This window comes from Ipomoea nil, unplaced genomic scaffold (genome assembly GCF_001879475.1).
Source record: "Ipomoea nil cultivar Tokyo-kokei standard unplaced genomic scaffold, Asagao_1.1 scaffold0519, whole genome shotgun sequence".
NCBI classification, from domain to species: Eukaryota; Viridiplantae; Streptophyta; class Magnoliopsida; order Solanales; family Convolvulaceae; genus Ipomoea; species Ipomoea nil.
Window position 1 is genome coordinate 818402 of NW_017616947.1, and position 23021 is coordinate 841422.

General features: G+C 37.8%; 1 protein-coding gene across 1 annotated transcript; it reads right to left on the reverse strand.

The window, feature by feature from the left end:
* Positions 1 to 3400: 3400 nt before the first annotated feature.
* On the reverse strand, positions 3401 to 20155 carry LOC109174029 (protein FAR1-RELATED SEQUENCE 5-like). The gene is made up of 5 exons (XM_019323322.1): positions 19462 to 20155; positions 4880 to 5000; positions 4083 to 4758; positions 3720 to 4049; positions 3401 to 3625 (listed from the first exon to the last, which is right to left on the reverse strand). The coding sequence occupies exons 1-5, from the start codon at positions 20153 to 20155 to the stop codon at positions 3401 to 3403; spliced, it is 2046 nt and encodes a 681-aa protein (XP_019178867.1).
* Between the last annotated feature and the right edge of the window lie 2866 nt (positions 20156 to 23021).

A 23021-nucleotide genomic window follows, 5' to 3' on the forward strand; every position in this document is an offset into this window, starting at 1 on the left:
TTCTACTCACAAATTTTTGATTTCTAATGTGACAAGTTTTAATTGATTATTGGTTAAACTATAACATAAAAAGGAAAAAAAAAATTGATTATTGGATGGGAAGAAGGAAGAAGAAAACTGATTTCTTCTGATTTCTCTCGCTGGGCTGTAATGGCACGGCTGTTTTCTTTGGCTGGGAAGAAGTGATAGAAAAAGCTTGAAATAGGGTTATATTTAAGAGGAGAAAGATGGTGGAGCGGATATCTTGGGAACCTAAAGGAATAAATATGGTAGGTTGGGAGTAAATACGGTGGTTTACCGTATTTACTCCACCGTCTATGGAGAATTAATGGAAAAATATATCTCGCCTATGGGAAAGGCGAGATACCGAAATCACTCAGTTGTGGGCCAGCTTCGTGAGATTGTAAAATGTTTGGGGCAATTTATATCCTGCGTCACGGCGCGCGTTGCATTGTGCGCCCAGATGCAAAACGACGTCGTTTTAATTTTTTTTTTTTTTTTTTTTTTTTTTGAAATTTTGCTACCTAGTGCTTGGCAGTTAATTTTCCTTAAAAAAAAATCTCATGTTAAAAAATGTACATAATGTTATACTAGAATATACATAATTGTATACATGAATGTACATAATTATATAACAAAATACACATACTCTTTTTTTAAAGATAATACACATAATCTAACATAATACATAATAAACATAAACTTTTAACATTATACACATCAACTCTTAACATAATACCATGGTTGCAAAAATCGCGCCTAGGCGCTATGCGCCCGGCCGCCGCCGCGAGGAAGGCCGGAATCAGCCTCCTCCGCGGCCGGCCGGTTAGGCGGTCTAGGTGGCCGCCTAGACCGCCTAGCCGGCTGAACCGGCGCTGATTTTTTTTTTTTTTTCGTTGAAAAGTGGAAAAAGTTCGGGAAGACATAACTTTTGACTCAGTTGTCCTTTTTGGACAATTTTTTTTCAAATCGCGTATTTTTTTGAGATCTATCCACCGCAAACAGCCAAAGGCAGTTTAGTCCACTAATTTCTCCAAAAAATACTTCTTTTGCTCTTAATTTTAGTTTTTATATATTTAGATGGTTTCAACAATCTTTTGAACACTTTTACAACCACTTACGTAAATAGTTTGTAAGAAATAACTATGGAAACCTTATGTTTTATTACTAAATTTTAAAAATTTTTAATTTTTAATTTTTTTAATTAAAAAAAAAATTCAGCGCCTAACGTGTTTTGCAACATTGCATAATACACAAAAATTTCCTGATTCGGATGTACATAATTTTATAAAAAAATGTACGTAATTGTATAAAAAATGTACATAATAAGAAATATACATAATTGTATAAACAAATATACATAATCATGTTAACTTCCTACCGCGCCTCCCAAAACGACGTCGTTTTGGGAGCCGCAGGGCGCACAGTGCACTGTGCGCCGTGGTGCAAGGTATAACGATTGACTGTTTGGCGTAGAAAAAAATGCATGGCGGCTCCTCACTCCTAACATCTATTACTATTTTCTTTATGACTTCGAGTTTGTATTTTCCTCTTTTCCCGCATACGCACATCGCAACTTGTACTTTGATTGGATGTCTATCTTACTTATTTAGAGATTAGAGATATACAGAGGGTGTCTTTTTGGGTCTCACAAATAACCTCTTCAGTTGTAATTTATGCTTTGCTGCTCTTGAACGTGTGTGTGTGGACGCCTCCCCTTTAATTTGTTCTTCCTTCGGTGGCCTTAGATGACCCATTCTCAGAATTGTGGCTGATTCATACTCACGCCTCCCCTGGAATTTGTTTTCTCTTGGTTGCCTTCGATGATCCATCCTTTGAATCCTACCCGATTCGTACTCATAAATAAAAGTTTATGAGGTTCGGCCGGGCTACTTACAAGGTTCTGAGGTTGTTTTCTGTTCACTTTTGTCTTGCTTGGAACTTATTTGAGCGTGTCCTTTGCAGATCGCGCATCTTCATTCTTTCTGGTTGATCCAGCTTCTGTCCGATTACCTCCTATTTCTATGGTCATTTTGCATTTGGGTGAATTCATTTAGTTATAGTAGATTCATATAACTTGCAGGTCATTACGTTTTTTTTTTTTGTTATATTTTATTCTACTACATTTTACCGGCTATCTTCTTTGCCGCGGTTGTTGGTCTTGCACTTGAATCATTGTTCTATTACTCTTTTCAATGGCGTTTGCCGGACATATGTCTTCGTGCGCAGGTCTACTTTTTTGATTCCTTGTGGGCAGGGAAAACTGTTATATTTCTACTGCTTATCTACCGGTTATATTAAATGGTAAATGATTCCTGTTAAAATTCTCTTCTCTTATGGGTCTGCCTTTTTTACCATAGATGTTTAAATGCAGTTTTTTTTTTTTTTTTTTTTTTTTTTTTTTTTTATCTTGCGTGCCGTGTCGTGCTAATGTTACGCTTTTTTTTTTTTTTTTTTTTTTTTTTTTTTTTTTTTTTTTTTTTGCGGTGCACAAGAAATATCGTTTGCCGATTATTTTGTGTCTTGCCAGTTTCTTCCTTATTTCCGTATGCAAGAATTACGCATTTGCCATTATTTTGTTTGCCTTGCTGGCCATCATTTTTTCCGAGACAAATTCCAGCAGTTATTTGGAATGTGACGTCGTATGCGTTGCCACGTAAACGGCTAAATTGATGAATCCTTTAAGCGGTGTGGACTTTGAGTGCGTGTCGTCTATATTTGGTCAACAAAACGATTATATTGCCCTTTTTCTGACAATCAGGGTTGCTTATAAATTCGTGAGTAACAAGCAACAAATCATGTTCGCCTGGGTTGCGTATTCTCTTTTTCCTTTGTTCTTCTTTATGCATTAACGAATTCCAAGAAGGCAAACAGAAAAATTACGGCGAAAGAATATAGGCGCCGATTTTCTCAACAGGACGTCAACATCAAACGCCGTGCGGGAATGCATCGCCTGTGGGGTCGCTCAGTGTGGTTACTATATAGGCGATGCCCCTACTTTTTCGCTGAACGTCCCATCAGACGAAGAAAGTGATTGCCCAGATGACAAAGATGGGTTCATTACTTATTCATCTGATGTGGACCTCATGCCACGTCCGGCAAAACAAGTTTCGTTGGTCTCGCTGCACGAACATGTTCGGTTTGTGCCGGACTCGGCCACACGTGGACGACTAGGGTCTGTAAGTAGATCTTCGTTCTTGCCTTCCAATAACCATAGTTAGTGCCTACTAGTTGTGGTGGTCTTTCTTGTCCTTTCATATCTGCAAATTTTTCAAATGTAACAACAGAGACGTGCAAAAAACCGCAGAATATAAATACAGGATGATTGAGTTACAAAGATCAATTGATCAAGAATAAGGTTCTTGGAACCCGCTCTGATACCAAGTGAAGTTTTGCATAACTAGTAACAACTCTTGCACTCTCGTGTAGACTTTGCAGCTCTCTCTGCAGCAAGATCCTTAGTCGATTTGTACCGCTTCCCAGAACCCTTATTCTTAGCAACAGTTGGTGGGTGGACAAGAATATCAGGAGACGTGATCATACCACCAAACGCCCGAACAACACTAGACTTACAAATGGACGTACCAATACTAGTGTCGGCATTGACAAATGACAGTTTCAACTCCTTCAAAAACGGGACAACTCCATTATACGATCCGAGCTATGACCTGCAAGAGCAACACAACTGTAAAAATCATTCCAAACCTGCTTCGAATCACCCTACTATTGGCCACACCTACAACAACATCATCATGAACCCCTTCTATATCATAAATTTGACGCTTGTAGGCCTCGTGTGTCCACCGAGAAACCAAGTAGCAAGGTGGAATAGAGTCCAAACGAGCATCCTTAAAGACAAGAAATATATGCCGACACAACAAGCCCACATGCTGGAACATCCGATAGAAACAATCTGCTGTAGTTTCGGTTGGGTTATATACAACAACATACACATTACCATATGCATCCTCAACTCCAACACGTTTCAAGACACCATCAACAATGGAAGACAGAACAGAACAATCAAAACACCCAGCCACAATCTCTGTCTACACCTCATAGAATACAGTAGTGGTATAAACAGCAGCTGCATACTGCTCAATTGCCAAAGGCGTCTTCACCACTGGCAAATGGCCCTCACACGCCGCATTGAGCTTAGCCTGCTTATGCCTTTGGCTATCAATAGCACCTTCAAAATGAATGACAAACTCCACTAAGCTCGCATGACAGTTAGTGCAACCTCCAAATGAAGTATTCTGCGATTCCGACCGGGAAGGCGTTCGCAACAAACCACCCATAGGCAAGTCTCGAAAAAAAGTTGAAATCCAAAATGCACGTAAATCAAACATCTGGCGGAACCACCTATACTCACTGAGATCATAGACCTCCATAACACCAAGCCATTTAGATTCAAACTCCTCGATTGTTATAGACTCGTCCCAAACAACATCATTAAGAGCACGCCGAAACGACTGATCCTTAGCAAGCACTGGACCCACCTTGTCACCGAACTTTGTCATGATATGCCACATGCAAAAGCGATGATGTGAAGAATTGAACACCGTGGGGACAGCCCCCCGCATGGCTGGATCTTGATCGGTGATAATGTATGTTGGCTCGTGGCCTATAGCTCGCTTGAAATTATCGAGCAACCAGACATAGGACCCAACATCTTCCTTTGCAATCAACCCTGCGGCAAACGTAACTGATTTCTTGTGATTATCAATGCCCGTAAATGGGACAAACACAAGCTTATACCTACACAAATACAAGAAAGGGGAAAAAAAAATCAAATTGCGTACATGTATGTAAAAAGATATTCGTAACAAACTGCCAACAAAACACAGATGCACAAGCCAACGAGAATAAATGCACATACCAGTTCGTCCGATACGTTGCATCAAAAGAAACCACATCACCAAAGCATGCAAAATTCCGTCGTGCTACTGGGTCTACCCAAAACACACGTAAAAACTGATCATACTCATCCACATCATAGTCTATTAGGAATAAAGTGTAATGGTTTTGATATGCCAAATTTGTATTTGTAGATCCCCCAATTTTATTTGTTAGGTCTAGTAGAGTCTTAGACCATGATCGGGAAATTATTTAAATTGGAAAAGAGAAAAACATAGGAAGATGCATGAAAATAGAAGAAGAAGAAGAAGAAGAAGATATAAAGCCTAAAATCAAGAATTTGTTTGGAGAAAATGACAAATTGAAGAAGAAGATGAATGATACAATATTGACGTCAATGCTACTTAAAGAAATATCCCAGAAGAATTTTCGTGAAGAAAATTAAGATTGGAAGAATGCATGAAATTGACTTGGAGATCAAGCATCTATGGAAAGAAAGGAGTACATCAAATGTGATTGGAGATTTAATCAAAAGTAGGGACGAAGTGGATGATGCTTGATATGTTATGCGAAATGGCTCAAGCTCGAATCTCACCATCAACAATTTTACAAGGTAAAATTTGAGAAGCCAAATTTAATTAAATCTGATGGAGTTGAGCGCTAGTTTGGCTAGCAATTGAAATTGGGAGCTTGTTTCACAAGGGAATCAGTTCAAGATGGGAGCCAATGTAGAATTGAAATTCGGGATTCAATTCAAGATGGGAGCCAATGTAGAATTGAAATTGGGAGTTGGGAGCTTGTTTCACAAGGGATTCAATTCAAGATGGGAGCCAATGTAGAATTGAAATTCACCCAAGGGAATCAATTCAAGATGGGAGCCAATGTAGAATTGAAATTCACCCGTAGAATTGAAATTCACCCAAGGGAATCAATTCAAGATGGGAGCCAATGTAGAATTGAAATTGGGAGTTGGGAGCTTGTTTCACAAGGGATTCAATTCAAGATGGGAGCCAATGTAGAATTGAAATTCACCCGTAGAATTGAAATTCACCCAAGGGAATCAATTCAAGATGGGAGCCAATGTAGAATTGAAATTCACCCGTAGAATTGAAATTCACCCAAGGGAATCAATTCAAGATGGGAGCCAATGTAGAATTCAAATTGGGAGCCAATTGAAGTTGTAGTATGGGATGCAAATTCAAATTGGGGACCGAGGGAGCTTGTTTCAAAAGGGATTCAATTCAAGATGGGAGCCAATGTAGAATTGAAATTGGGAGCCAATTGAAGTTGTAGTATGGGATGCAAATTCAAATTGGGGACCGATTCAAAGAAGACATGGAGATCAAATTGAATTGAGATGAAATTCAATACCAGAAGTCTGGGAGCCAATTTCGAAGTCAATTGAAATTGGGAGCCAATTGAAGTTGTAGTATGGGAGCCATTTCGAAGTCAATTGAAATTGGGAGCCAATTGAAGTTGTAGTATGGGAGCCAATTGAAGTTGTAGTATGGGATGCAAATTCAAATTGGGGACCGATTCAAAGAAGACATGGAGATCAAATTGAATTCAAATTGGGAAGCAATTGAAAGCACCAGGAGAAGTTTGGGAGGCAATTGCAAGTCAAAGTCAATTGGGAGCCAATTACAATGGAGAAATTCAAATTGGGTGCCAATTACAAGCCAATTGAAATTAAGTGTCAATTGCAAAGGAGAAATACAAATTGGGTAGAAGTTCACAACCAATTTGAAGTCTGAGAACACCCAGACGTGAGAATGAAGAAGATGAAGATGAACTTACAGTGAAAATATTCTCACAAGAAAAAATACTAGTCTAACTAGTATGGGATTAAATTAATGAATATTTTTAAATCCCAAAGATACAAGGACCACTTCAGAGCTGATCAGAGAAGTCATTCTACACCAAAACAGAGACCCAGATATTCCCACTCAACGTTAAACCAGAGGAATATCAGATGAAGTTTGGGAGCTCATTTACATGCAGATGAAGATCCATCAAACGGCTAGCTTATCCTTTCTGACATCTTTGCAGAAGATAAGATAAGATCTTTGACAAAAAGATACAAGATTTCAAAAATGATAGCGTCTCTTTCCAACGGACAGATTCTCATTACCAGCTATAAAATGATGAAGATATGAAGACTTGAAGAAAGAGAACTAGAGAAGAGCAGTTGAGAAACTCACGAACAAGAGAGCAGAAAATTCGAACTCATCAAGGAGATCGAATAGAGCAATTAAGTTTAAAAGAGCATAGAGCAAAAATCTCATTTTGGTACAGAGCATACCAAAAATCTTCAAGTGAGAAGTGAGAAAAGAAAAAGAACTCAGAGAGCTTCAAGAGAAAAATATTCTGAGAGTTCTTAAACAGAGCAAAGCAGAACAAAAATATCAAGTGCTTTACTTGATATATTCAAAGAGAGAAAACACTCAGAGCTATCAAGAGAAATCATTCCAGAGTGCTTTAATCTTCATCAAAGAGACCTGCGCATCATTGAAGATCATCTACAGAGTCTCAGAAGTTGGAAGCAAGACAACACTTGTTTTGGAGCAAAACAAGAGAAGGGAGGAAAGTAGCACAGAGCTGTGAAATCCTGGATTGTCACACGGAGCTGTGAGATCCGAAGCAGCAGTGTCGGAGGCACTGGGCGTGATTAGTGCGGGCTTTGTGATCAAAGCACTAGATCACGGGATACGTTTCTACCGGAGTGTGGAAGACGGGGGGAAAGTAACGCGGAGTCGTGAAATCCTGGGATAGTAGCGCGGCGACGTGAAACCCGAAGCAGCAGTGTGGTGTCACTGGGCGTGATTAGTGCGGGCTTTGTGATCAAAGCACTAGATCACGGAAATTCATTGTATCTTGGAACCAAGGAGTGGTAGATATAGTGAATTGCTCTTGGAGATAAGAGCAAGTGGAGTAGGAGGATTACATCTTCTCGCGAACCACTATAATTGTCTTCTGTTCTTTACTGCTTTCTTTACTTACTGCTCTTTACATATTCGCTCTACATGAGTTATACTGCTCACACTATCTCACACACACTTTATGTTTATTTATTTCCGCTGTGCACCATACTCTAACAATGTAGTTAAGAGTTTTGTTTATCTCTCTGTCTTAGCAATTGTTGTGCTGTGCGAAAAAAGTTAGAAAGTCTATTCACCCCCCCCCCCCCCCTCTAGACTTTCTCCTTACCTCTTTTGGGACCAACAATTGGTATCAGAGCCTGTAGCCTATTTGAGTCAGTTTATACCAACCTTTGGTATTAAAACACGTTGCCTAACTGGGTTAACTGTTTTGACTGCTAGGCTGATCCATTCTACAAAGTGTGTGAATTGGATTAATCTTTCATATCTCTCATGATGATGATGAAGAAAGATTTGGCTCAAAATCTATTATTCTCACTTGATAAATTTGATGATTGGAAAGTTCGTTTGCATGTACACTTATCGGCTTTACACGATGAAATGTGGGAAGTTATTTCCACTGGCCCTATAGAAATATTAAAAATCAATACGTTGTTTGTTATATCCTCGGATGCTCCACAGTACGTACAAAAGCCAAAACCAGAATGGACATCGGACGATAGAACGCGGAATAATCTTGACAATATTGCCAAGGATATTCTATTCAAAGCCGTAGATGATACAATATTTTCAAAGATCCGAAAGTGTGCCACTGCTAAAGAAATATGGGAAACTCTCATCAAGATTGGCGAAGGAGATGAATAAGAAAAAGACAATAAGCTCACAATCGCCATGAAGAAGTTTGAAGATTTCAAAATGCTCTCAAATGAAAGTGTTGTAGACATGGAAGCTCGAATGATCAAAGTTCTTGGAGAGATTAGTGATCTTGGCAAAAATATTAGCCAAAAAGAAATTAATCTCAAAATCCTACGAGGCTTACCATCTGCATGGGATATGAAGGTTACGGCTATGCGCGATCACCGAGATCTAAGAATGTTGTCAATAGACAAATTATTTAGTGATCTAAAAGCATATGAGTTCGAAATGAAGGCCAAAGATGATGATGTTCATGAAGCTCAAAATTCTGCTCTAATGGCCGAACAACCGTCAACCTCCAGGTCAGTAGAAAATAATGTTGATTTTATGGCTGACGAACAATTTGCTCTTTTTGTCAAAAAGTTTAGAAGGTTTATGCGAAAAGGAGACAACAAAAATTCTGCTCGTGGAAAATTTGTTTCGCGCATATCACAAGAAGAGAAAGTCGAAGAAAGCAAGGATTTATGCTACAATTGCCGCAAACCCGGACATTTTAAAATAAATTGTCCATATCCGATCGTTAGCAAGTATCAAGGCAAAAATGTTGAATCCATGCCGAACAAATCCGAAAGCAAGAGGTTCAAGCGCGACAAAAGAAAAGCTCTCGTTAGCAACAAACCAAATGAAAATGATGATTCGGAGGATTCATCATCAAGCGATGAAAGTTCATGTTCGGATGATGATACGGCACTAATATGCAAGTCAATTGAGTTGAGTACAAGTGGAGATTGTCTTATGGCTCTTGAAGCAGAGGAAGAAGAGGTAACATCTAATTCTTTCAATTCTTCTTTTTTCTCGTGAATCTATTGACAATCTAATGCGAGAATGTCAAGAGATTATGCTCACTCATCCTCAACTCAAGAAGCGTAATAATATTCTGATTCTTGAAAAAGAAGAAATGAATAAAAAATTGCAAGATGCTTTACTTGAAGTGAGTAAATTGAAGAATGAAAATATTCATCTTCAAGAAGAGTGTAAAGCAAGAGAGGTTAGAGAACATAATCTTAGAGCTACTATTGCTACGTTGACTAATTCGTCTAAAATAATAGATAAAATGGTGAGCATGCAAAAGCCATCAGGAGATAGAACTGGAATCGGTTATGACTCCACATGTTTTCAAACCCCTCAAAATCTGACTAATTCTACTACTACTTTAAATAATAAAGTTCAAGTGGTAAAATTTGTTAAAAGTCAGAATAGCACAATGAGACAAGGACTTGGCTATCAAACAAATGCAAAGATGAATGTTGAAAGGCCGAAACAATTTAATTATACGGCAAAGCAACAAAATTTCTTCAAGCAAAGATATGCCAAAAAGTCAAGTGCAAAAAGATTTCATAGAAAAGAGGGAAGCTTTTCTAGAAATAAAGTTGGGAGATTTTATCCCACTCAAAAGGATTGGTTGTGTAATAGATGTAATGTTTTTTATAGACCAAAGCAACCATTCTCTTCCTAGGTGCCAAAATATAAAAATAATTTTCAAAACCCGGCGCCAAAAATGTTTTCAAAAGTGAGTTATGATTATCGTGTCTCTAATGGTTACAAATCGCCTCATCTTAATTCAATAAGATCTAGGTGGGTTTGGTTACCTAAAATCACTAACAGTAAAGGACCCAAGCAAATATGGGTACCTAAAGTTAATTAATCTTTTTTGCAGGATGTTTGGTACATCGATAGTGGTTGCTCACGCCACATGACTAGAAATAAATCATATCTAGTGAATTTCAAAGAAATCGATGGACCAACAGTTATATTCGGAGGAAATCAAAATTATGGAATTACAAAAGGAGTTGGCACGATCAAGAAAAATGGATTAATGATTGAAGATGTTTCTTTCGTTGAAGGATTAAAATTCAATTTGTTGAGCACTAGTCAATTTTGTGATAAAGGCTATCTTGTAGAAATTTCTAAAGATAATTGCCTAATCAAAAATGAGCTCACAAATGAGATTGTTCTATCTGGAAAAAGGCGAAAGAACATGTATGTTGTTGATTGGAGCAAAAGCAAAGATTCAGTGTGCTTAATGGCCAGAAATTCGAATGAAGCTAATTGGGAATGGCACAGAAAGCTCAACCACTTAAACTTCAAGACTATCAATCAGCTTGCAAAGAAGAATCTAGTAGAAGGCTTGCCAGATATTATCTTCAAGAAGGACCAAGTGTGTGATGCATGCCAACGCGGAAAGCAAATCAAATCATCATTCAAATCAAAGACACACGAGTCAACGTCAAGACCGCTAAGCTTACTACATATGGACTTATTTGGACCGGTTGATCCAATAAGTGTAAGTGGTAAGAAATATACTCTCGTTATTGTTGATGATTTTTCCAGGTACACCTGGACCGTGTTCCTCAAGAAGAAAAATGAAGTTGAGCAAGTTCTACCGAAGCTGTTGAAGCAACTACAAAATGAGAAAGAATTGCAAATATAAAAAATACGAACGGATCGCGGAACCGAGTTCGTGAATGGAGTTATACAAGCTTTTTGCAATTCACATGGAATTTCTCATCAATTATCTGCCGCAAGAACACCGCAACAAAACGGTGTTGCCGAAAGAAGAAACCGGACGCTCAAAGAAGCCGCACGAGTGATGATTAGTGCTGCCGGTCTCCCGAAACGATATTGGGCGGAAGCTATCAACACTGCTTGTTACACGCAAAATCGAAGCATGATCCATAAGCAGTACAAGAAGACGCCATACGAGCTATATAAAGGGAGAAAACCAAATATTGGTTATTTTCATATTTTTGGATGCAAATGTTTTATTCATATTAATGATAAATTGCATCTAAAAGCTTTTGATGAGCGTGCAGATGAAGGAATTTTTCTAGGATATTCGACTACCAGCAAGGCGTACAGAGTTTTGAATAAAAGGTCAATGGTGGTTGAAGAATCCATACACGTGGTATTTGATAAAAAATCACAGATAAAAAATGATGCACTGGACGAAGAAATTGCACAAAATGGTAACAAGTGTCATATTGATTTTTGTGATACTAATGATACGTGTGAAGATGATGTTTTGCAGGGAATGGATGAGTTGGAAATTAATTCTCTAGAAAATCCCATCCCTCATCCAGAAGAAGTTGGAAATTCTTTTAATAATAATTTTGAAGGTGATGCCTCACGTGGGAATGAGGATGCAGTACGGGTTCCAGTTTGTGATCAAGTTACTGGTGAAGTTGGTAATCAATTTCAAGAAGAATTAAATGTGGAAATTCGAACCAACTCTCCCAGTACACAACAAATGGATCCACCCAGTACCATGCACCCATTTGAACCAGATTTAAGATAGCTCAAAAATCAGCCTCCAGAATTAATTATTGGGAATATTCATGAAGGCGTGAAAACGAGATCATCCACCATGGAAGCATTGTTCACGTGTTATCTATCTCAAATTGAACCAAAAGAAGTTGACGAAGCTCTAAATGATCTGAATTGGATAAATGCTATGCAAGATGAGCTCGATCAATTCAAAAGAAATGATGTTTGGGAACTTGTTCCAAGACCGGCGAACCACAATGTTGTAGGAACCAAATGGGTCTTCCGGAACAAAGCAAACGAAGAAGGCGTGATTGTTAGGAATAAAGCAAGGCTCGTTGCAAAAGGATACTCTCAAGAAGAGGAAATTGATTTTGATGAAACTTTTGCACCGGTAGCCCGACTCGAAGCAATCAGAATTTTCCTAGCCTACGTCGCACACAAAGATTTCACCGTTTATCAAATGGACGTGAAGAGCGCATTCTTGAATGGTCTACTCGAAGAAGAAGTTTATGTCGAACAACCCCCAGGTTTTGAGGTAAAAGGCGAAGGTGATAAAGTCTACAAACTTAAAAAGGCATTGTATGGGTTGAAACAAGCACCTCGAGCTTGGTATGATACTTTGTCAATGTTCTTGATAAGTTGTGGATTCCCCAAAGGCCTTGTTGACAAAACTCTATTTAGAATTCAAGATGGTGATCATATTTTATTAGTGCAAATATATGTTGATGGTATTATTTTTGGAAGCACTAACAATTCTTTGTGTGAGAAATTTTCGAAGCTTATGCAGAACAAATTCGAAATGAGCATGATGGGTGAATTGAATTACTTCTTGGGCTTACAAGTCAAACAACTGAAAGAAGGAGTATTCATCAATCAAGCAAAGTACACCCGCGACTTGATAAAGAAGTTTGGCCTTGATGGAAAATCATCGATCAAAATTCCAATGAGCACATCAATAAGGCTAGACAAAGATGAAGATGGAAAGGATGTCGATCAAACAAAATATAGAGGAATGATTGGTTTTCTTCTATATCTTACTGCAAGCAGGCCGGACATTTCTTATGCTGTGGGAGTGTGTGCAAGATTTCAAGCAAATCCAAAAGAAAGCCACCTCACCGCAACAAAGAAGATCATACGATATCTGAAAGGCACAATCAATGTTGGATTGTGGTATCCAAAATGTACAGATTTACTCTAACGGGTTTTTCAGATGCGGATTTTGCAGGTTGCAAAATAGACAGAAAAAGCACTTCCGGGACATGCCAGTTCTTGGGGGGAAGGCTTGTTTCTTGGTTCGGCAAAAAGCAAAATTCCATCGCAACTAGTACCGCCGAGGCCGAATATATTGCTGTAGGAAGTTGTTGTGCGCAAATTTTATGGATGAAGCAACAATTGAAGGATTACGGAGTTAATTGTGATGACGTTAGTATTTATTGTGATAATACTAGTGCAATCGCTATCACTCACAATCCAGTGCTTCACTCAAGAACCAAACATATCGACATTCGACATCACTTTATAAGGGATCACGTTGAAAAGAAAAATCTGAAGATCGAATATATCCCTACGAAAAACCAAGTTGCTGATATTCTCACGAAGCCTTTATGCGAAACGAGATTTTCTACCTTAAGGCACGAGTTGGGAATGATCGAAATGAGCTAAGTATCACTGAACTTAATCTCTCTATTTAAAATGATACTTGTGCTCAAAATAAATTGTTTTATGTGTTTATATGCATGTTTTTATTCGAAATTTTTATGTGATAAAATTGCAGTATGTGTTAGGAAGTTATTTGTGTATTTGCATGTGATATTTAACGTGAGATCATATGCCATGCAAATTAATTTGATAAAATGTGTAATTCGTGATTTATTTGTCAATTTGTTTAAAATTGCATGTTTTAACGTGTTATTTAGTCTACAAGTACTTGTTCATGTTTTTAAATTTAATTAATTTGTTTGCATGAACAATTTGTCTAAATATGTGATTTACCGTGTTTATTTTATTATATATGTGGATAATGTGTTTATTGTATGTGTTTCGTGTATATGTGTATGTGTTATTATTTGCAATAAAATGTTTTAGAAATCTGAAAGTTAATATTTTTGTTAGTTTCTAAAATATTTTGGAATCTGAATTGTGTAAAATTTATATAAATTAAGGTTGTTTCTAATTATAATTTTGGAATATATGTGTTAATTTTGTTAGCTTCCAAAATTTGTTTGTTTTGATTGGAAATTACCGTGTATGTGTTTTAATATAATTGGTATGTGTGATTAATTATTTGTGGACTAATTTTTGCTACTAACGAGATGTTGAGTATGATTATATCTGTGGTATACGATTTTGAGAAGGAAATCAGGAGACAAATGAGGAAAATTAGAGTTTAATTGGGCATCAAACCTCCACCCATAAACTCCTACCATTTCTAAACCTCCACCCAACTTAAACCTCCCCCCATAATCCTCTCCTATATCAGCACCCTTCCCCAACTGATTCATTTTCTCTCTCAAATCGGCATACCCATACCTCCTCCCAGCTAAATAATCTCAATCGACTCTCACAGAGCAATTAAACCCCTCATTAAACTCTCCCCTCTAAATCGTTGCCCATCAAATCTCTTCCCATCCACCGCCATCTCAGCCAATGAGAAGTCTTGCCGCTATCCGTCACATCCCGTAAACTCTAAACGACGGCAAGCAATATTTACTCTCCATCGGCAAGTGAACCGATAAGTCTCCCTGATCGCCCTATTTATTGGGAGACAGCCGAGAAATATTTGCTGTGGAAGATTTTGCTGTTTGAACTCTTTTGCAGGAACAAGATGGTGTCCAGCGAGTCTCAGGAGAACGAGATGAGGAAGGAAACTCAGAGAACTTGAGAGAAAGTTCTCAAGCAACCCCGAAGGGCAACACGAACGGACGGACGAAAGAAGGCTGGAGAAACCCCAAGCAACCCTTTGATTTTAATATCTGAAGAAAAGGAGCAAGAAAAGGAGTCGCCAAAAATTCAAGCAGTTGCAGAATCACCACCGCGTGAACCGGGCTTCATATATGAAGAATACATTGGTGACAAGAAACTATCTGTGGAACAAGAGAAAATGGAAGGGTTTGAGCCTCCATTTATGAAGTTTTCACTAGTTGTTCAACCTGACATGTATGCTGAAATTCTGAATATGAGCAATTCAGAATATCTCATCTATTTAAAACAACTGACGTTCGGACCAGTTCTACCCCCTCCTGGTTTCGGTTTCGATGGGCTCTATCAACCTCCACGTCCACCAGAGCCTCTTCCAAAGTTTCCACCAAGTCTGCCAGTTCTTGCACCTCTGCCATAAGAAGTTCCTGCTCCTCCACCGCCTCCTCAACAGATGCCACTCAACCCGTTCATCCGTCCTCGAGTGGACTTTACTAGGCTTTTCAATCAAACCTACTCATCTTCAAGCTCAAACGGGTCGATGCTCGAGGAAAGTGAGTCCAGTGGTGACTCTAGACCAGGATACGCCCCCTCACCACCAGGAGGTTATGACTCAGAAGATTGCATGAGTACCGGTTTCTCTGCCTGTTGAAGAAGTTCTATGTTATCTCTCTCTCTCTCTCCTTCTCTAAAAGAAGGAGATAAATAAAAATGAATGTTTATTCTCTCTATTTTCTCTCTGTCTCTCTCTCCTACAAAATGAAAAATCCCTATGTATATAAAAAGATCAAAAGTTTCGTAGCCAAAAAGATACACAAAAAAAATATATGAATAAAAATAAAATAAAAATGAATTAAAAAAAAAAATTGTTTATGGCTACAAAAGGGATAAAAGAAGAAAAGAATTAAGAGGAGAAGTGTCAGTACGAGAAGAAGTAAGAGAACAAGTGTCAGAAGAAAGAAGAAGGGATATACCAGTGGAAGTTGCAGTAGAAGTTGCTACTGAGAGTAGACTGCAAATCACAGAGAATCTATCCAGTGTACTGCCAGTACACCATACCGAGTCTACCATGCCTACCATGGACCCTGTTCTAGAAAATGAAGAATTATATGCAGACAACTACACGAGAACAGAAGTCCTAGAAGAACAAATTGGTGATCTCAATCAAGAAGCCGAATCACCTGAAGAAGAAGGGATGCAACTTATTGATACAGTTGTTCTCACAGATCCAAATAGAAGTCCATTCGGATCCCCTCAAAACTTTGTGCAGATGAATGATCAAGATGATGGCATATTTTCATCTCTATTTGCCAAAGTGGCCGAATCTAGTGATGTTGTTTGTCAAACAATTGGAGAAAAATTGGTTGAACAAAACCAAAAGCTAGAACAACAGCACATGGATACACGAGTCAATCTGAAGGAATTAATGGAGCATCAAAATATTTTGAAGACTCAGATTGACAAAGCAGAAAGAATCTTGAAAGGAGAATTGACAAAAGACTTACTTGAAGTGATTCAGCTCATGAAGAAGGAACGTGAAGCAGCTGAAAAGATTAACAACGAACGCCACTTGCGACAAGTCAAGGCGATTCAAGATCAAGAAAGCCGAATCAACAAACGTGAAGTTAAGCTCGCAGTTACAACAAACAAGCTGGACAACATACAAACCGTTTCCATTGAAACGCACAACAGTGTTGAAACTGTGAAGGCAAACCAAGACCGAGATTTTAAGACCCTTGCATTTTTGGTTGATAACGCCAAAAGGGGGGAAGAAATTCTCAGTCACTTAGCTTTGCAACAACAAGAATTTATTCTTGGAAGCCAACAACAGCCAGTAATATCCACTCAAGCTAGAGGCCGAAGCCGCGGACAATCCTCACAAGGACCATCTCAGATTGGTTTTGCTCAGTTCGCAAATCCTAGTCTTGGTACGAGTACATCGAAGATTGCTGAACTGCGTGGCTGGTTTGAATGCTCTAAGGGTACCGCCACTCAGACAACAATATGAACTAAGGAAAATCTACCAAGCATGATCAAGAAATGGCCTGCAGCTGATCAAGCCCAATGGATCTCGGAGAAGAATAAAGAAGAAGAAGGCAAAAGGAAAAGAACCGAGATGTGGTATGAATTAAGAGATTTCACTGGAAATATGGGCATGAATCTTGGAGAAGAAAGAAGCTTCGAAGAATGTGTCTTATGGTGGGAAAACGGAGTTCTTTCGGGCAACAATATCAAAGAAACTTTTGGACATTACATGGCCGGACAGCTTACAAAGAAATTTCAGAATGCAAAGTTCAAAGATGATTTCTTCAAGCTCAGAGAACATGTCAAGGAAATTTTGAAGAAAGAATCTGGTGTAAAGAAACCCAGAAGGTAATCTAAAAATTCTCTTAAGCTGATATTTTCTATTTTCGAACCTCTGTTGCGTTTTTCTCAATATTCTCGAAATATATCAATAATAATTTCCCATGGTTTATTTTGAGTCTTTAATTTTGTTTGTTTAATGTAATTAGACTTTGGTGAATTAAAAGACAAGAAATATGTCAAACGCACGACAAAATTTAAAATTGATGATGATCAAAATAAAAATAATTCAAGATGCGTTTAGGAGCTTGTCTAAAAATTTAATTCACAAGTTTCTTCTGATTGTGTCTAGAAAACCATTGTTAAACTCATCTTGGCTTTGTCAAATAAAATTGAGAAAAAAAGATTATTTTTCAAAGACTTAAAGCCAATGACTGAGTATAGGTTTTGGCATTATCAAAATGGGGGAAATTGTTAGGAATAAAGTGTAATGGTTTTGATATGCCAAATTTGTATTTGTAGATCCCCCAATTTTATTTCTTAGGTCTAGTAGAGTCTTAGACCATGATCGGGAAATTATTTAAATTGGAAAAGAGAAAAACATAGGAAGATGCATGAAAATAGAAGAAGAAGAAGAAGAAGAAGATATAACGCCTAAAATCAAGAATTTGTCTGGAGAAAATGACAAATTGAAGAAGAAGATGAATGATACAATATTCACGTCAATGCTACTTAAAGAAATATCCCAGAAGAATTTTCGTGAAGAAAATTAAGATTGGAAGAATGCATGAAATTGACTTGGAGATCAAGCATCTATGGAAAGAAAGGAGTACATAAAATGTGATTGGAGATTTAATCAAAAGTAGTATGGACGAAGTGGATGATGCTTGATATGTTATGCAAAATGGCTCAAGCTCGAATCTCACCATTAACAATTTTACAAGGTAAAATTTGAGAAGCCAAATTAAATTAATGAATATTTTTAAATCCCAAAGATACAAGGACCACTTCAGAGCTGATCAGAGAAGCCATTCTACACCAAAACAGAGACCCAGATATTCCCACTCAACGTTAAACCAGAGGAATATCATATGAAGTTTGGGAGCTCATTTAAATGGAGATTAAGATCCATCAAACGGCTAGCTTATCCTTTCTGACATCTTTGCAGAAGATAAGATAAGATCTCTGACAAAATGATACAAGATTTCAAAAATGAGAGCGTCTCTTTCCAACAGACAGATTCTCATTACCAGCTATAAAATGATGAAGATATGAAGACTTGAAGAAAGAGAACTAGAGAAGAGCAGTTGAGAAACTCACGAACAAGAGAGCAGAAAATTCGAACTCATCAAGGAGATCGAATAGAGCAATTAAGCTTAAAAGAGCATAGAGCAAAAATCTCATTTTGGTACAGAGCATACCAAAAATCTTCAAGTGAGAAGTGAGAAAAGAAAAAGAACTCAGAGAGCTTCAAGAGAAAAATATTCTGAGAGTTCTTAAACAGAGCAAAGCAGAACAAAAATATCAAGTGCTTTACTTGATATATTCAAAGAGAGAAAACACTCAGAGCTATCAAGAGAAATCATTCCAGAGTGTTTTAATCTTCATCAAAGAAACCTGCGCATCATTGAAGATCATCTACAGAGTCTCAGAAGTTGGAAGTAAGACAACACTTGTTTTGGAGCAAAACAAGAGAAGGGAGGAAAGTAGCACGGAGCTGTGAAATCTTGGATTGTCACACGGAGCTGTGAGATCCGAAGCAGCAGTGTCGGAGGCACTGGGCGTGATTAGTGCGGACTTTGTGATCAAAGCACTAGATCACGGGATACGTTTCTACCGGAGTGTGGAAGACGAGGGGAAAGTAACGCGGAGTCGTGAAATCCTGGGATAGTAGCGTGGCGACGTGAAACCCGAAGCAGCAGTGTGGTGTCACTGGGCGTGATTAGTGCGGGCTTTGTGATCAAAGAACTAGATCACGGAAATTCATTGTATATTGGAACCAAGGAGTGGTAGATATAGTGAATTGCTCTTGGAGATAAGAGAAAGTGGAGTAGGAGGATTACACCACTTCGGAACCACTATAATTGTCTTGTGTTCTTTACTGCTTTCTTTACTTACTGCTCTTTACATATTCGCTCTACACGAGATATACTGCTCACACTATCTCACACACACTTTATGTTTATTTATTTCCGCTGTGCACCATACTCTAACAATCTAGTTAAGAGTTTTGGTTTATCTCTCTGTCTTAGCAATTGTTGTGCTGTGCGAAAAAAGTTAGAATGTCTATTCACCCCCCCCCCCCCCCTCTAGACTTTCTCCTTACCTCTTTTGGGACCAACATAGTCAAAGAAAAATGATGAGCATAACTCCTTTTTATGAAGGAACTTCTCAACAATCAATTGTGCATCGCCGCCGCTAATGTATGCCATTAAATCACGCTTAAAATTCTGAAAGTCTACACTTGTGGCCCCAACATCAGTATAATCTCCAACAATTTGCCTGTAAAGCTTCCACGATTTGATAGGACCAATATTTGCTTTCGCACAATTGGCGACAAATATTTGATGCCCGAGATCCAACTTGCGATTAACCCTCATAAATGGCTTGGATGCCTCGGTGTACAAACAATGTGTGTGTCGTTCCTCCAAATAGAACAAAAAATAATTCCCATCCCCCTTAAGCCTGAAAATAATCTTGGCATTACAACCAACCCTATTCGTAACCCGACGCCCCTTCTTTGATATTGATGGGCTATTAACCACGTCACCACCCGGACACAACTCCTTAGCAGGCTGCTTAAATCCTCCCCGAGAACACAATAAATACTTCCTCAATACCTCCCCACAACTATTCTTTGAATCCGTGCCACGATGAACATTAAACCCAACAGTACATGCATAGCGGATATAGAACTCAATACCATCGTCCAACCTGCTAAACCACTGACCAACAAATGGCTTGATCGCATTGTCACACACCGGCACCCAATACTTCATTTTCCATGGAGAAATATCCATGACACACCCACGACTGTCATTTGCAGAAACTTCATCACCAGAAAGCGACACTGCCAAATGGTGAAGGGGAAATTTTAAAAACACCGACGATTGAGAAATAATAAAAACAATAGCAACCAACAACCACTATGTGCACATAATTTAACAACCATATGCACTATATAACAACCAAATAATGCCACCACCTGGAAATCAGATATCTAATCCGCCACAAAACTACCGGAAAGCCAAGGTATAATTAAAAAAAAAACACAAAAAATAAGGGTAATAGGGATGCTAGGACACATGTGAGGACGGCAGAATACGGTAATTCACACATTAGATTACATACATGTACACATTAGCCCAGGGCGAAAACACAGATATGCGCACGGCGGGCACCGGGTATGCACACACCGACGGGAAAAAAAAAAAAAAAACAAAAAAACAAAAGCACGAACATGGCCGACAACTGGAGCATTGCAAGAAACTTGAAACCTCCAACATAAACAACAAAATGCTTCCAAACAACACACTCCAACCCCTTAAAAACGAATTACGGAACAAAGACAATGATCCCACATGCACAATCACACGTAACACGCCATAATTAAATTGCAGAACAAAAAACCCCAAAAAAAAAACTTAGAGAAACATAACTTCATTAACACATTCCATCATTAGGCAACGGTGAGGAACACCGTCAATCTTCTGCAAACGAGTGCACTGACGTCTAAAGATGGTAGACAAACGACCGAACGAGAATCAACAATGGGAAGAAAAAAAAAGACTCCTACCACAATTTAAACTCCTAAAAACAAGCATAAGATACGGATAGAATCCCATTCTAAAAATAAAACACACGACAATTACATTAAAACCCCAATTCATTAGTATTTACGCAAAAAAAAAAAAAAAAAAAAAAAAAAAAGGAAGAAAAGAAGGGCTAATCTCAACCATTAAAACATCTAAGATGGACGCTCTAAACCAATTCCTATTTCTCACCTAAATAGATTGTCTTATTTGATTGTAAATATATATATATATATATATATATATATATATATATATATATATATATATATATATATATATATATATATATAGTCGAGTTCAGGTGCGGTCGTGCCTTCCCGTGCGGTGTTTGGTAAAATTAGTTAATTATGCTTAAAAGTGTTTGGTAAAATTATCTTTCTAATAATCTCACTGATAGATGTAAAATTTAAATAGTTTTAAATTTAAATAGGTTTGTTTACATATTAAAAATTAACATTTTGAAATGAAACTATTAGCATAATCATGATCTAGCATCTTATAATGAAGTAGCAATATTGTTTCGAATCCCCTTCATCTCAATATAATCCAATACAATCCTAAATAGTAATAATAATAATAATAATAATAATAATAATAATAATAATAATAATAATAATAACAATAACAATAACAATAACAATAACAATAACAATAACAATAACAATAACAATAACAATAACAATAACAATAACAATAATAACAACAACAACAACAACAACAACAATAACAATAATAATAATAATAATAATAATAATAATAATAATAATAATAATAATAATAATAATAATAATAATAATAATAATAATAATAACAATAACAATAATAATAATAACAATAATAATAATAATAACAACAATAATAATAATAATAATAATAATAATAATAATAATAATAACAATAATAAAAATAAAAATAATAATAATAATAATAATAATAATAATAATAATAATATAATAATAATAATAATAATAATAATAATAATAATAATAATGACAAAAGGATTTTAATTGGGAGAGGTAGGGGTTGTCATTTATTTTAAATAATAATGATAAAGAAGAAAAATAAGTTAAGAAGCTACTAGCTCATTTTTGAAACACTACTGATAATGTTAATACACGTGGTCCTAAGGATAATCTACACGACTCGACTCGAGGACCGACCGGGTGCGATCGGACAGCTCTGGGTCAAGTCTATTTGATCTTCCAAAAGTCCCTTAACTCAAGCCATCGAAGGGTATTTATAGCTTTACTCTTCGTCAGCATGTTGCACGCGTGTCTTCTACGTGTCACCATGCCACCTTAGCTCTTTGTCATCTCCTTCTATTGACACGTGTTGTCCCTTCTTTATTATGGCAAATGCAATGCGGTCGGGAAAGTAGCGTTCGGATACGCGGTCGGGCTAACCGATCGACAGACGGATCGAGGCTACGGGAAGTACACGTGGAGCTCTCAGTCGGGACTTATACTACCAAAAGACCCCCAGCCTGGGTCATTTTGAGGACTCGGGAAAAGCAGCCTAGGGTGAAGATGCCAGGTCACCATTTGTCATCCGCACCGATCATCTACACGTGTGTCACTTGCCGACGTCACGCCACGTGCTACCCTGTGATTACCTCGTGATCTGCGAGAAACTTCTCGAGTACTCTAGAGCGTTGCCGCCCAATTTTACCGCCTATAAATAGAGGCCTTGGGGCTCCTTTTACTCTTTTACCGTTGTAAAAATTCCTTAGAGACTCCCGACCTATCTGCCTTGCAACCAATCGAGAATTTCTGTCTCCGCTCCTTCACGCTTCTCGAGCAACCAACCGGTAAGCTTTTAAAACTTTCCTCTTTAACTGATTCTCTTTAGCCTTATTTTCTCTATACTTCATTTCTTTCCTCACTCGTCTCCACGACCCGATCCTCAACTTTTAAACGTCGTCCAATCCTTTATGATGGATAATGCCGAGCTCAGATAGTCAAAACGCCTCGGTTGCGGATTACGACGACGCTGTAGAGATCGATAGTGAAGAGACGATGATCGAAGAATCATCAGAGGCGACGGTTAGTGTTCAACTTCTTCCCGCACCCAG

Coding starts and splice junctions, on each gene's coding strand:
- LOC109174029 (XM_019323322.1), bottom strand. CDS start 20,155: ATGGATATTTCTCCATGGAAAATGAAGTATTGGGTGCCGGTGTGTGAC. Junction 5,001..19,461: donor CTATGTTGGTCCCAAAAGAG/GTAAGGAGAAAG, acceptor TATTCCTAATAG/ACTATGATGTGGATGAGTAT. Junction 4,050..4,082: donor TTGAGCAGTATGCAGCTGCT/GTTTATACCACT, acceptor TATGAGGTGTAG/ACAGAGATTGTGGCTGGGTG.